The sequence below is a fragment of the Mercenaria mercenaria genome, chromosome 3 (genome assembly GCF_021730395.1).
Source record: "Mercenaria mercenaria strain notata chromosome 3, MADL_Memer_1, whole genome shotgun sequence".
Lineage (NCBI taxonomy): Eukaryota > Metazoa > Mollusca > Bivalvia > Venerida > Veneridae > Mercenaria > Mercenaria mercenaria.
This window is the reverse complement of record NC_069363.1, coordinates 90,823,467-90,839,003: the sequence shown is the minus strand read 5'-3', so window position 1 is coordinate 90,839,003 and position 15,537 is coordinate 90,823,467. Positions and strand designations below refer to the sequence as shown.

The window sequence follows — 15,537 nt, the reverse complement described above, 5'->3', positions numbered from 1 at the left end:
AGTATTGCCTAGTAGACTTCTACATAATTTGTTCAAATTATGACCCCCTGGATCAAATTGACCCTGCCCCATGGGGTTACTTGATTGTACATAGAAAAATCTTCAAAGTTTTCTAAAAATAAACCAGAAGAGCTTAGATATTTGACATGCAGCATTGCCTAGTGGACCTCTACAAAACATTTTCAAATCTTGACCCCCCCAGGGTCAAATTGACCCAGCCCCAGGGGTTACTTTATTTTATGTTACTATAGATAGCTTATTTAGTAACTTCTTTGTTATTGGCCGCAGGGAAAAACCGAGACCACTTTTCTGTGGTACAACATGGATGGTTCCTCCAATTTTTAGGTGTATTTTGACATACCTGTACCTTTAAGAAAATTTCAACTATATTTACTCATAATTCTTTTGATTGATCTTGATTACGATTTTTTGACCTTCTTGTCCTGAAGTGCAATGATAACAGGTGAGCGATATAGGGCCATTATGGCCCTCTTGTTATTAATTTTGCTGAATTTTCTATGTAAGTTCTGAAGTTTTGAAAAATCAGAGTTTAATCAAATTCTACATTGTAGAGAAAAATTCAATCCAAACGTGCAGAACTACCATAACAGTATACTGCAGTAGCAAGGGCATCTACCCTAATCCTAAACTTGTTTCATGTTTGTCATTTCTGCTTTCTTTTTCAGGAATAGTCCAGCCACAGTTTATAGTTGAGGCTGCCAACATCTCAAATGTTTCTGTGAGTTGGACAGAAGCAGAAAAGGCCACCAGTTATATGGTAGTCAGGTGTAGAAACAAAAATGGAGAATGTGAGGTGAGTCTTTATTATTACTTCCACATGTAATGGATGAGACATATTTATTTAGTGCTGTCTGTTTACCTGTATGTCAAAAAATTGTCCAGGCAACTCCTCCAACACCACTAGGTGCACTTGCACTAAATTTTACAAGAGTGATTTGTGCCAAGCCTAGATATGCATATTGTCAGCATTTTCGGGTTCAGCGATTTGTGCCTTTCATTTATCAAACTTTATGATGATTTGGCCACTTCTCTTAAATTTTTGGGTGGTCAGTGCCAAGTCTTAATATGCACCTTAATGGCATGTTCAGGTTCATTGATTTTTAGTGGACTTAACGGCCCTTTATTTGTCAAATCTTGTGATATTTTGGCAACTTCTCTTACACCATTGGGCAGAATTCCACCAAACTTTACAGAAGTTATCAGTGCCAAGCCTAGTTTTGCATTACATCAACAGCATGTTTGGGATCAGGGATTTTCAGCAGAGTTATAGTCCCTGATTTTTCATATTTTACAGTGTTTACATTACTTGCTTTATACCATTAGGCTGAATTACACAGAACCGCATGAATGCTTAGTGTGAAGTGTAGTTGTGCTAACCAGAATCGTGTCCTAATTAAATGATTTTCAGCAGAGTCATGCCCTTTGATTATCAAATTCTTTGATATCTGTGCAGCTTATTCTCCATTACCACTGGTTGAAATTCCACCAAACTTTGCAGTATATACTATTTCCAAGTCTTATTGTGTATGGCTTCTGACTTTTATAGTTCAGTGATTTTCCCTGGAGTTATGGCCCTTAATTTGTTACGTTTTTCAATTTCTGCATTGTAAGTAGGAGAAACTTGTTTTTCTTGAAAAATTATCTCTAGTTTAATGGATTTTGTTTGTTGAATTACGGCAAGTTAACATTAAAATATAATTCATATTAGTCACACTGTAAGTGATATTGCTTTGCCTGTTTTTTGTGCGTATTGTATTAATTTCTAACTTTTCATGTAAAATGGAATCAGTGTTGTAGCAAGACTTCATTATAGTGTATTTCTCAACTAAATGAGAATTTCTTAACATTATGTTGTAAATAATAAAATGAAATGGAACTTTATGTTGTGTGCATATAGTGAAATATGCAGAAAATAACCTAGACCTGGTACAAAAACTTTGTAGCGTGGCCGAAATCCACTCTGCCTTTTGAAAAGTTTTTGTACCAAGTCTAGGTTATTATGTCTCCCACCACACAGTGGTGTGGGAGACATATTGATTTACTCCTGTCTGTCTGTCTGTGTGTGTGTGTGTGTGTGTGTGTGTGTGTGTGTGTGTCTGTCTGTCTGTCACAAAGCCTGTCCGCACTCTTAATTGAACATTTCTCACCAAACTTGAACAAACTGTGTCTGACCATAAGACCTCGGCCAAGTTTGATAACTAGCCAAATCAGCCCAGGCACTTTGGAATTATGGCCCTTGAATTATTGAAAAATCCTCATTTCGCATGTGCTTTCATGCAGGCAAAACGTACCCTATACTACTAATTAGTAGTATAGGGTACGTTTTGTCTGCACGAAATCGCATGCGTAATTAGTAGAATAGGGTACGTTTTAAATAAACAGTATAATTATAAAGACTGACTTACTATATAGATGATTAGGCAGTTGTGGGAGACATGCACTTTTCTCAAAAGCATCTCTAGTTTTCTGCATATTTCACTATATGCCGTTGCCAGATACTAAATATTTATTTATCTTCTATTCAAATGTTCAAAGTGATATGGGAAACAAAAACCAGTCTCAAATTTTGTTAAGAATATCAATATTGTTGTTCTTACAGAATAGAAACATTGTTAAGGGGGAAAGATTCTCTTCGACCACGAGAAAAGCTGTTCTACAAATTAATCCAGAAAACTCACCACAAGACTTTCTGTATGGTGTAAGTGTGTTGACAGAGCAAGGCAGCAGTGGTGTAGAATGGCAAGATTGTGTCTACCTTAAAAATGCCTGTAAGTGTTTATTTTGCATTGCCTTTCTTGTTCACTGATCTCAACAATAATAATTCTGTTGTCTTTCTTGTTCACTGACCTCAGTATATATCCATTGCCTTACTTGTTCACTGACCGCAACAATAATATATCCATAGCCTTTCTTGTTCACTGACCTCAGCAGTAATATATCAATTGCCTTTCTTGTTCACTGACCTCAACAATAATATATCCATTGCCTTTCTTGTTCACTGACCTCAACAATAATATATCCATTGCCTTTCTTGTTCACTGACCTCAACAATAATATATCCGTAGCCTTTCTTGTTCACTGACCTCAACAATGATATATCCATCGCCTTTCTTATTCACTGACCTCAACAATAATATATCCATTGCCTTTCTTGTTCACTGACCTCAACAATAATATATCCGTAGCCTTTCTTGTTCACTGACCTCAACAATGATATATCCATCGCCTTTCTTATTCACTGACCTCAACAATAAATTATCGATTGCCTTTCTTGTTCACTGACCTCAACAGTAATGTATCCATTGCCTTTCTTGTTCACTGAACTCGAGAATAAATTCATTGTCTATTATGCTCACAGACCCCAATATTAATATGTTCATAGCATTTCTTGTCCGAAGAGCCCAACAGTAATACAAACACTGCCTTTGACAGACCCCAATGATAATATATCCATTGCCTTTTGTGTTCACTGACCCCAACAATAATAATATATGCAGTGCCTTTTTAGCTCCCCTATTCGGAGAAAAGGGGGGCTATTCTACTCGCCCCGGCGTTGGCATCGGCATGACTTTCTTGGTTAAAGTTTTTTGGCAACCTTTGTTTTTCTGTCATATCTTTGTTACTGTTGCTTATATCTTGCTGTAACTTCACATAAACACTGTCCAGTATACAAACAAAGTATGTGTAAGGGCTGAGCCCATTATACCCAAGGTCAAGGTCACCAAGGTGTTATACTTAGGTTATTTTTAAGGTTAAAGTTTTTCGGCAACCTTTGTTTTTCTGTCATATCTTTGTTACTATTGCTTATATCTTATTGTAACTTCACATAATCATTGTCCAGTATACAAACAAAGTATGTATAGGGGGCTGGGCCCATTATACCCTAGGTCAAGGTCACCAAGTTGTTATAATTAGGTTATTTTTAAGGTAAAAGTTTTTCGGCAACCTTTGTTTTTCTGTCATATCTTTGTTACTGTTGCTTATATTTTACTGTAACTTTACATAAACATGGTCCAGCATACAAACAAAGTATATACAGGGGTTGGTCCCATTATACCCAAGGTCAAAGTCACCAAGTTGTTATACTTAAGTTATTGTCGAGCCCGCTTGCAGAAGCGAAGACTTAGTTGTCCAAATGGCTGTTCCGTGTATGTGCGTGCGTCCGTCTGTCCGGATTTGTTTGTCCGGACCATGACTTTGACATGCATGGAGCAATCTTGTTTATATTTGGCATGAATGTAAACCTCAGTGAGACGGAGTGACGTGCGCAAACCCCAGGTTCCTATCTCAAAGATCAAGGTCACACTTAGAGGTCAAAGGTCAAATTCAATAATGACTTTGTCCAGAGCATTTCTTCTTCATGCATGGAGGGATTTTGATGTAACTTGGCACAAATGTTCACCATCATGAGGTGGAGTGTCATTCGCAAAAATTTAGAATTACTTCCCTTTGTTGTTACTATAAATAGCTTATATTGTAACTTTTTCATTACTGGTCATAGGGAAAAATCAAGACCACTTTTCTGTAGTACAACATGCATGTTACATCCAATTTTGAGGTGTATTTTGACCTTTCTCTACTGATAAGGATTTTTGGATGGACTTAGAAATTTTTTTTTTAACATTTACTTCCCTTTGTTGTTACTACAAATAACTTATATTTTAACTTTTTGCAATCTTTTTTTTTTTTTTTCATAAATGTTTGCCTCAACGAGACAGAGTGTCGTGTGCAACTCCCAGTCCTTTTGACAGCTGACGGGCTCGACATTGCTTATAACTTGTTGTAACTTCACATAAACACTGTCCAGTATACAAACAAAGTATGTGTAGGGGCTGAGCCCATAATACCAAAGTTCAAGGTCACAAAGTTGTTATACTTTGAATTATTTTCATGTTACCGGTAATTTTTTTTCAGAAGATTTGTTTATAGACATATCTTTGGTACTTTAAAAGATAATGACTTGAAATTAAAAAAATTCTTTATAATCATCATCTGCATGTGTGGTTACAAACCCCATAACTCTAATTTTATTTTTGACAGAATTATGCCCCTTTTGTACTTAAAGTTTTTTTTTTGCAATCTTCGCTTTCTGGATATAACTTTAATGCAGTATAAGATAAAAACTTGAACTTAAAATGTATCTTTATCATCATCATCTGCATGTATGGTAACAATCCCCTTAACTCTGGTTTGTATTTTTGACCAAATTATGCCCCTTTCATAGTTAAATTTTTTAACAAGCTTCGTTTTCTGGACATAACTTTGTTACTATGTAAGATAATGACTTGAAACTCAAAAATATATCTTTACCATCATCATCTGCATGTGAGGTAACAATCGCCATAACTCTGATTTGTATTTTTGACCAAATTATGCCCCTTTCATAGTTAAATTTTTTAACAAGCTTCGTTTTCTGGACATAACTTTGGTACTATGTAAGATAATGACTTGAAACTCAAAATAAATCCTTACCATCATCATCTGCATGTGTGGTAACATTCCCAATAACTCTGATTTGTGTTCTTTTCAGAATTATGCCCCTTGGTGTATCTTCCTTTTAAAGTAGAGGTCTCTTATTGAGACATATATTCATTTTACTGTCAAATTGCCAAATAGTGGAGCGCACTGTCTTATGGACAGCTCTTGTTTGGTTGCCTGCCCTAACAGTAATAAATCAGTTGTCTTTCTTGTTTATTGACCCCAACAATAATATATTCATTGCCTTTCTTGTTCAGTAGTCCCCACAATTATGCTGATTTTTAGCTTGACTGTTCAAAGAATAGGGGAGCTTTCCTATTCGCCCCGGCTTCTGGGTGAGCGTTAGCGTCACACAAATGTTAAAGTTTGCCCCAAATATTTTCAAAGTCCATTGAGATATTGCTTTGATATTTTGCATACTTGTTTACCATCGTGTCCCCCATATGGGAAAATTAGACCCATCGATTTTTCACACGAGTGAAAATATTTTATATAGCGCAAAGAAGGGGTCCTTTACTTTATTTGAATTCATGGAAAAAATATTATAGGTATTTTAGCTTTGCAAACGATGTGATAATATTCAATGCATTGTCTTTCTTATGAATATTTTATTTTAAAAATGAATTTAAAAGAAAATGGTCTTTTTTGCGAATACTTTATGTCTGTCTATCTACAATTAGAAATATAGTAAAATATGGATATTTTGCTGAAATTTCTTCTGTTTAACAAAGACTAAATAGATTCTTATGTGTGCTTAAAGACCTTTGCAAACGACTTAGTAATCTATATTCATTTAGCTATTGTTTCATACTAATTTCAGTTTTCTAAGTGAAGAAGAAAATGGTCTTTTTTAAGCATTTTGCAGATGAGTACAGGTTTTTTTTCCTTATCGGAAAGACTCGAACATTCTCGTATGTTTCCGTCAATTCTTACGGAATTTAAGCTTCTTAACGGTAAAGACTGATATCTTCTCACCCGCTAAACAGCACACATGTACAGATTTATAAATTAGTGGACGCTCCATAATATAATTTGTTTACAGCCAATAATCAATTTTAAACAGCTTGAGGATCGAAGTTCAAAATTTAAAAAAGAAACGTTGACATTTTAGGCGGCATATTTTGGGCAAGTTAGAAATAGAAAATCAAAATTCAAATTTTGAAAGGATGATGTTGAATTTCGCTTACATTGAATTTCGCACAGACTCGGAAATCGAAATTAAAGTAAAAAGAATTCGTCGAATTTCGAGGCAGAATTGAAATTAGATCCAGCAGGATGACCGAAATTCAAATATTTTGAGAGGAGCGGTCGTCCAGTGAATAATGTGTCGGCCGCTCAACCCAGGGGTCGTGGGTTCGAGCATCCGTGAAAGGGGTCACGACCATGACTTCTCATATGACACCAGTACTGGGTTTTCCCGGAAGCTGGTTGTTTAAAAGATAGTTTCACGTTCAATACCTGTTTTAGATTCGATTGCTTTGAAAATTCGAGTATGCTTGAAATATAATACCGAGAATAATCTATTTAGATTTTTAACAAGGAGCTGTGTTCAATAAACGTTTGATGCCCCGGTGGCATCCTTGTCGATACAAAGCAACCTAAGTCCAAAACGAGGTCAAGTTCAAGGTCAAGGTCAAACTGAGATCAGGTGATGTCTGAAGATGAGGAATGGTCACAGGTTACATCTGCATTTGTATCAAGTCATTCTAGTAAGGGGTATTGATGCTAGACGAAACGGTCCCATTTGGTTAACCTCGTACGGATGGACGGACGGACGGACGAACGAACGGACGGACGGACAGGACAATCACTATATGCCTCCCGCATCAGTAGATGCCGGGGGCATAAAACTTGAATTTCGATATATCCGATCTTGCACGATTTTTAATCTTTGAATCTTGAGCAGATCGCAGTTTCAGTATTATTCTGAAATTCAGCTTAGTACGATTTTCGAGATGGCTCGACACTAATTGCTTGCTCGATATTTGACTTTTTCATTTCAATATCAATCTTGGAACAGGCTGTTCATTCAATACGAGATCGAAATTTGGCTTTTTGAATATAATAAATTTTGATCACTGACGGCTGGCCCCAAATTAAAAGCTATTTTGCAATTTGACGTTTTTCGATCTTCAGTTGTAGCTTAGGATCAAAGTTCAATAAGTTATGAAGTTGAATTTCGGTCTTCGAGCTTGCATAAAATTCTAAGCTAGTTGGACACCGCTCACGGCATAATAATAAATGTGCAGTTATTTGATTACATAAAAAACTACTTAAAATCTTTATTTCATAATCATGAACATCAAAGAAAGTATTATAAAAGCGAGTTTCCATCTGATTGTAAGAAAGTAGAATTTACTTTTGGAAAGTCATTGTTTGGTTTTATAATAATGTGTTTGTTGAGAATACCGTTATAAATGTTATTCTGATTAAACCAACAACAGCCATTTAGGTTTCTATTTTCTAATCTATCTTTGCAATCACTGTAAATTAGACTTAACAATATCCCTAAATCTATATGATCAAAAGTATTAATGTAACGGTACATTGGCGAAGAAGGGTTAGACGTCGGCCTGAAATACGGAGTAAGCCGAAAACTAGCGAACAGTCTCGACAGCAGATTTAACTGGCCAAACGTATTATCGGCTTTTGTGGTGATTTTCACGATGGGTCTAATTTTCCCATATGATTCTGTAAAAAGGACGAGGCAACTCTATCAAGCATTTTGACTGAATTATGGCCCCTTTTCGACTTAGAATATGCTTATTGTAATGTTAAAAGTTTACGTACCACCCCAAATATTTTCAAAGTCCATTGAGATATTAAAAAGGAGGTGGCAACTCTATCAAGCATTTTGACTGAATTATAGCCCCTTTTTGATTTAGAATATGCTTATTATAATGTTAAAGTTTTACTGATAGCTTATATTATACTATCAAGCACTGAGAATAGTCGAGTGCGCTGTCCACTGACAGCTCTTGTTGTTTTCAGACCCAAAGAGGGAGCCTCAAAATGTGGCTGTGTGGACAGGACCTGATGATAACACACTAGTTGTCACGTGGGATAAACTGACATGTAAATCAGATGAGCCATATATAGCCATGTACAATGTACAATATAACAAACTGCATGAAGGAAACCAGCAATGTAAGACTGCAAACTTATATTTTCTGTTTTCTGTTCTTATAAATTTCCTTTAACCCTTTGCCTGCTGGCGGCAGTAATTCTGCCTTTGCGACCAGTGCAGACCAAGATCAGCCTGCACATCCGTGCAGTCTGATCATGGTCTGCACTGTTCGCTATTCAGTCAGTAAATTTTCAGTAAACACCCCTTCGAATAATAAATGGTATTGCCCAAATTGAATGATGGACCAGTCCATTATAGAAATTTAGCAGGCTAAGGGTTAAGGGTTCAGGGATCAGGAAATACTTTCTTGGTAAGTTTAAGCTACTGACTAAAAATTATTTGGCCATTACAGTGGCAGGACTATTTGGCCAAGGAGTGAGAATTGCTGACTTCCATTTACTTGTCCCTAACCAATGTGCTTGGTGGATTTTTCCATGTGAGGAAGCAGGCTTATGGGAAGTTGCTGCTTCCACCTTAGATGCCTTTCCATGCCTGAATGCATATGCTTTCTTCCTCTGCCACCAAAAGCTGTAAAATAACCATGACTAAAGTTGCGTTGATTTGACTATAAATCCAACTAAAACAAAAAGCATTACATTGTTGGTTCTTGCATCACTAAAACCAGATTCTTCTTTATGTAAAAAATGATTGCATGTAAACTTTTTCAGATTTGAGCTAGAATTAGTACGTTTAACAGTAGTACTACGGTTGTTTTTCACTTCAGCCCTAAATGTCGCAGCATCAGGTGAAGCAAGGGTTGTGCTGAATAACTTGGAGGAGGAACAAACTTACATTGTAACAGTGAGAGGCATTACAAATGATGGAGATTATGGACCAAAGAGTCAACCGCAGAAAGGGGTACCAGAAGATAACAGTATGTTGAGCCAATATATACTGCTCTTTTTCTTTATTAGAGATATGTGAAGCAGTGATTTCAGTATACTTTTGAAAATCCTTATTTATAGTTTTACAATTCTGCTAATTTAGGTAAGGGAATGAAGAACTTTGGCTGTGATTAAATGAGCCACACCATGAGAAAACAAACATAGTGCATTTTTGACCAGCATGGATCCAGACCAGCGCGGATGCAACATACGCGCAGTCTGATCAGGACCCATGCTGTTCACTTACGGTTTCTCTAATTGCAATTATAGGCTTTGAAAGCAAACAGTATGGATCCTGACCAGACTGTGCAAATGCACAGGCTGGTCTGGATCCATGCTGGTCACAAATGCACTATGTTGGTTTTCTCATGGTGTGGCTCATTTACGTATGCAGAGAATGTCCAATTCTTTTCAGTCCCAAATGAAAACTGCATGACCATGACTTTATTTTCATGACATGATATTTTTGCAGAAAATGGGAAGGATTTTTGTTTTGAGAGGAAGTCAAAATATTTTGCGTAAGATTTGTTATGCCCCCAAAGGGAGGCATATTAGTTTTCAACAGTCCGTCCGTTCGTTCGTTAGTTCATTAGTTAGTTCGTTTGTCACAACGTTAACTTTTTGCATGAAGGCACTTTACTCGCGAACCACTGCACCCAGGACCTTCAAACTTCACATGCTGATAGTACTTATTGAGTATACCACCCCTACTGACTTTGGGGTCACCAGGTCAAAGGTCAAGGTCACAGGGGCCAACGTTTACTTTTTGCATGAAGTCCTTTTACTTGCGAACTACTGCACCCAGGACCTTCAAACTTCACATGCTGATAGTACTTATTGAGTACACCACTCCTACTGACTTTGGGGTCACCAGATCAAAGGTCAAGGTCACAGGGGCCAACATTAACTTTTTGCATGAAGGCACTTTACTCGCGAACCACTTCACCCAGGACCATCAAACTGTACATGCTGATAGTATGTTATGAGTACACCAACCCTACTGACTTTGGGGTCTCCAGGTCAAAGGTCAAGGTCACAGGGGCCAACATTAACTTTTTGCATGAAGGCACTTTACATGCGAACCACTTCACCCAGGACCTTCAAACTTCACATGCTGATAGTACTTATTGAGTACACCACCCCTACTGACTTTGGGGTCACGAGGTCAAAGGTCAAGGTCACCACGTCAAAGGTCAAGGTGCTGCGGGGGCATTTGTCACCATTAGTGACAGCTCTTGTTCTATTAGGGATTTATGCTCCCCGCTGTTTCTGAAACTTTCAGATCGAGAAGGCATATAATGTCTGACTTGTCTATCAGTCAGTCCATCCCTTAGTCTGTCACACTTTCTTATGTATAAGATTCCTCCTACAGTTCGCCATCCATCTAAAACGAAAGTTAGTATGAATCAACTTTATAGTTGATATGGGTGTATTCAGGACTATCATGTTCATACATATTCTCTAGAGTTATGGCCCCTTTTTTTGGACTTTGTACATTTACATTTACTCTCCAGTTTGAATGAAACTTGGTAATCATCTTGAACATATTGTCTGGAATTACGTGTCCAATTTATGTTTTAGATATGCTCCTTTTTTGGGGACTTTGTAAATGTAATATTCAATGGGCATGTCTGATACAGTTTTGACATCTTTCTTGTTTTTTTTTCCAGGTTTAAAGCCAGGTGCAATTGTGGGAATTGCTATCAGTGTGCTTTTAGTTGTTTTACTGGCTGGAGTTGGATGTTTCTGTTTGTTAAGGTACTGTACTGTTGTATGACTTACCTTTTCAGAAATGGCATACATTGACATTATAACAGAATTGTGTACCATAGTTTTTATAGAATTTTGCTTTAGTTGCTGTTCACCTGACAGCTTCATTGCAAAACACATAATACCTAGTTGCAATATACAAGTGTTGTGTAGGCAGAGCTTGCATTGGCAGTTCTATTTGGTTTCTGTATACAACTGCCTGTGTAGGCAGAACATGCACCAACAGTTATACCTCGATTCAGTATACAACTGCCTGTGTAGGCACAACATGCACAAACAGTAATTCTTGGAGTATACACATGCCTGTGTAGGCAGAACATGCAGCAACAGTTATACATCGATTCAGTATACAACTGCCTGTGTAGGCACAACATGCACCAACAGTTATACCTCGATTCAGTATACAACTGCCTGTGTAGGCAGAACATGCACAAACAGTTATACCTCGATTCAGTATACAACTGCCTGTGTAGGCACAACATGCACCAACAATTATACCTCGATTCAGTATACAACTGCCTGTGTAAGCAGTACATGCACCAACAGTTATACCTTGATTCAGTATACAACTGCCTGTGTAGGCACAACATGCACCAACAGTTATACCTCGATTCAGTATACAACTGCCTGTGTAGGCAGTGCTTGCAACAACAGTAATTCCAGGTTTCAGTATACAACTGCCTGTGTAGGCAGTGCTTGCAACAACAGTAATTCCAGGTTTCATTATACAACTGCCTGTGTAGGCAGTGCTTGCAACAACAGTAATTCCAGGTTTCAGTATACACCTGCCTGTATATGCATAAAATGCACCAACAGTAATTCCAGGTTTCATTATACAACTGCCTATGTAGGCAGTGCTTGCAACAACAGTAATTCCAGGTTTCAGTATACAACTGCCTGTGTAGGCACAACATGCACCAACAGTTATACTCGATTCAGTATACAGCTGCCTGTGTAGACAGAACATGCACCAACAGTTATATCTCGATTCAGTATACACCTGCCTGTGTAGACAGAACATGCACCAACAGTTATACCTCGATTCAGTATACACCTGCCTGTATATGCACAACATGCACCAACAGTAATTCCAGGTTTCAGTATACAACTGCCTGTGTAGGCAGTACTTGCACCAACAGTAATTCCTGGTTTCAGTATACAACTGCCTGTGTAGGCAGTACATGCACCAACAGTAATTCCAGGTCTCAGTATACAACTGCCTGTGTAGGCACAACATGCACCAACAGTTATACTCGATTCAGTATACAACTGCCTGTGTAGACAGAACATGAACCAACAGTTATATCTCGATTCAGTATACACCTGCCTGTGTAAACAGAACATGCACCAACAGTTATACCTCGATTCAGTATACACCTGCCTGTATATGCACAACATGCACCAACAGTAATTCCAGGTTTCAGTATACAACTGCCTGTGTAGGCAGTACTTGCACCAACAGTAATTCCTGGTTTCAGTATACAACTGCCTGTGTAGGCAGTACATGCACCAACAGTAATTCCAGGTTTCAGTATACAACTGCCTGTGTAGGCAGTACATGCACCAACAGTAATTCCTGGTTTCAGTATACAACTGCCTGTGTAGGCAGTACATGCACCAACAGTAATTCCAGGTTTCAGTATACAACTGCCTGTGTAGGCAGTACATGCAGCAACAGTAATTCCAGGTTTCAGTATACACCTGCCTGTGTAGGCAGTACATGCACCAACAGTAATTCCAGGTTTCAGTATACAACTGCCTGTGTAAGCAGTACATGCACCAACAGTAATTCCTGGTTTCAGTATACAACTGCCTGTGTAAGCAGTACATGCACCAACAGTAATTACAGGTTTCAGTATAAAACTGCCTGTGTAAGCAGTACATGCACCAACAGTAATTCCAGGTTTCAGTATACAACTGCCTGTGTAAGCAGTACATGCAGCAACAGTAATTCCATGTTTCAGTATACACCTGCCTGTGTAGGCAGTACTTGCACCAACAGTAATTCCAGGTTTCAGTATACAACTGCCTGTGCAAGCAGTACATGCACCAACAGTAATTTCATAAAACTAGCGTTAATTGTTAACCTCATCATGATGATGTGCAGAGGGCACAGACCGGATCATTTGGCCCATGGTCAAGGTTACACTTGTAGGTCAAATGTCAAATAGCTTAAATTCTTGTCACCATATCTTCTTAACAGCTGAAAAGCTGGTCATAAAACTACCATCAATTATTAACTACATCAAGGTGACATGCAGAGTGCACAACCTAGGTCACTAGGTCCAAGGTCAAAGTCACACTTAAAGGTCAAGGACAATTTACTTAATTTTGTGTGCACTACATATCGGCTAAACCTAATCTCATCAAGATGACTTGTAGACACAGACCCAGTACACAAAGTCCAAGGTCAAGGTCACACTCAGTTCAAATATCAAAATGCTTAAATTTATGTCTTGTTTCATATTTTCTTAAGTACTGGAAGGATTTCCATTAAACTAGTATCATGATCACAACATTTTCCATGTATCAGATCTGCCTGTTGGGGGTATTTATCACCTATAGTGATATCTGTAGTTGGCATTTGCTGACCCATCAAGCATACTTATCTAACAAAGACAACTCCTTACCCCAATATGTGACTCAACCTGGAGATAGAGGGATCCAGCCTCACTTTGGACATTATTTTCAATATTTCCTTACCGTGAGAAAGAGGGATCAGACCGCATTTTTTGCACTTCACAATGCTTCCTGAAATGAAATCTTTTGGCACTGTGTAAAATGCTTTCTTAATTTGAGATGAAGGGACCCAACTTTGCTTAAGGCACTATCTAAAATGCTTCCTTACCTGGAGGTATAGTGATAGTACTTCACTTTGGGCACTATATACAATTTTTCCTTACCAGGAGATACAGGGATCTAACCTTGCTTTGGGCACAGTTTGCAATGCTTCCTTATCAGGGGATATAGGAATTGAATTTTGCTTTAGACACTATGTATAATAATTTGTTCGCTGGAGATACAGGGATAGAACTTCGCTTTTGGTACTGTGTACAATGCTTCTTTACCTGGAGATATATGAATAGAATTTCACTTTTGGCACTTTTTACAATGCTTCTTACCATGTGATATAGGGATCGAATGTCACTTTAGGTAATATGTGCAGTGCTTTCTTACCTGGAGATACAGGGATAGACCTTAATTTGTGGCACTTCCTTACAAGAAAGTGCACATACTCGCAAGTGCTCCTCAGAAATATGTGATTTACAAAGAATATATTTGTAGGTAATAGGAAAATATTTTCAATGTTGTAGGAAGTGTAAAAAGAAAGCAGAGAAGACTGTAAAAGGTTTAGCAGATATTACTGTCCCGGAAGACCTAACCCTTGGATTTGATGATACAGTAAGTATTTAACTGTTTTAATTAGGTCCCTCAAAATCTTGTGTGTGAGGTGGAATATAGATTTGTTTTCAGCTACTGTAAATTCATTTAATTTCGTGGGCATGAAATTTCGTGATTTTGGTCAAAACAGCAATTTCGTGGGGATATCTATTTGTGGATTTCAACTTTTGAATATAAAATGAATGGGAATTTTACTTGTTCTTATGGATTTTATTTCGTGGATTGACTCAACCATGAAATCCACGAAAAGTAGTCCCCTACAAATATTAATGATTCATATTATCTGTGTCTGTTTGTACTAAACGTAATGCAATTCAAACTCAGAATTTGTTCAAACTTCCACAGATTATCGTGAACACTGTTTAAGAACTTTTCAAGGGGATCTTTTGTTAAATTTCGAAATTCTTAAAAATAAATGAATTGCCCTAAAATAATGTTTTTATTGTTCCAAAATACTGTTTACATGGGCAGGAACTTGAAAAAAAATTCTGTTTTATAACCAGTTACAGCAGGGTGACGTGAGATAAATATAACAAATTGGTATTGCAGTTGATCTTTCTAACATGTTTATAGCAAAAATACTATGGATGTGGCTGTGGTACAATAACAAAAATGTCTTTAATGTTCAAAGCATATTTTGATCTTTTTATACCAATTAATTGTCATGCACCAACATATCAAACTTTCCTTTAAAATTTATAAATTTACTATAGCATATACACCATATTTTAATTTGTGAATTATTTTGAATTTTACCATTACAGGTGGAAGAGGGAGAAATTGACAGATCATCAACTCGACCTGTAAGTAGTATAAGTAATGAGTTAAATATGCATGCTGTTCTTGTTTTTATCT

General features: G+C 37.4%; 1 protein-coding gene across 7 annotated transcripts in view; it reads left to right on the top strand.

Annotated features, from left to right (window-relative positions):
* The window catches only part of LOC123524075 (uncharacterized), a 128,562-nt gene that overhangs the window by 93,872 nt on the left and 19,153 nt on the right, over positions 1–15,537 (top strand). For all 7 annotated transcript variants that reach the window (XM_053539255.1, XM_053539254.1, XM_053539257.1 and 4 more), the window contains 7 exons: positions 687–814; positions 2,621–2,789; positions 8,491–8,646; positions 9,351–9,500; positions 11,181–11,268; positions 14,595–14,682; positions 15,447–15,485. In XM_053539255.1, coding sequence (XP_053395230.1) covers positions 687–814; positions 2,621–2,789; positions 8,491–8,646; positions 9,351–9,500; positions 11,181–11,268; positions 14,595–14,682; positions 15,447–15,485 — 818 coding nt within the window. The remainder of the gene's footprint in view (positions 1–686; positions 815–2,620; positions 2,790–8,490; positions 8,647–9,350; positions 9,501–11,180; positions 11,269–14,594; positions 14,683–15,446; positions 15,486–15,537) is intronic.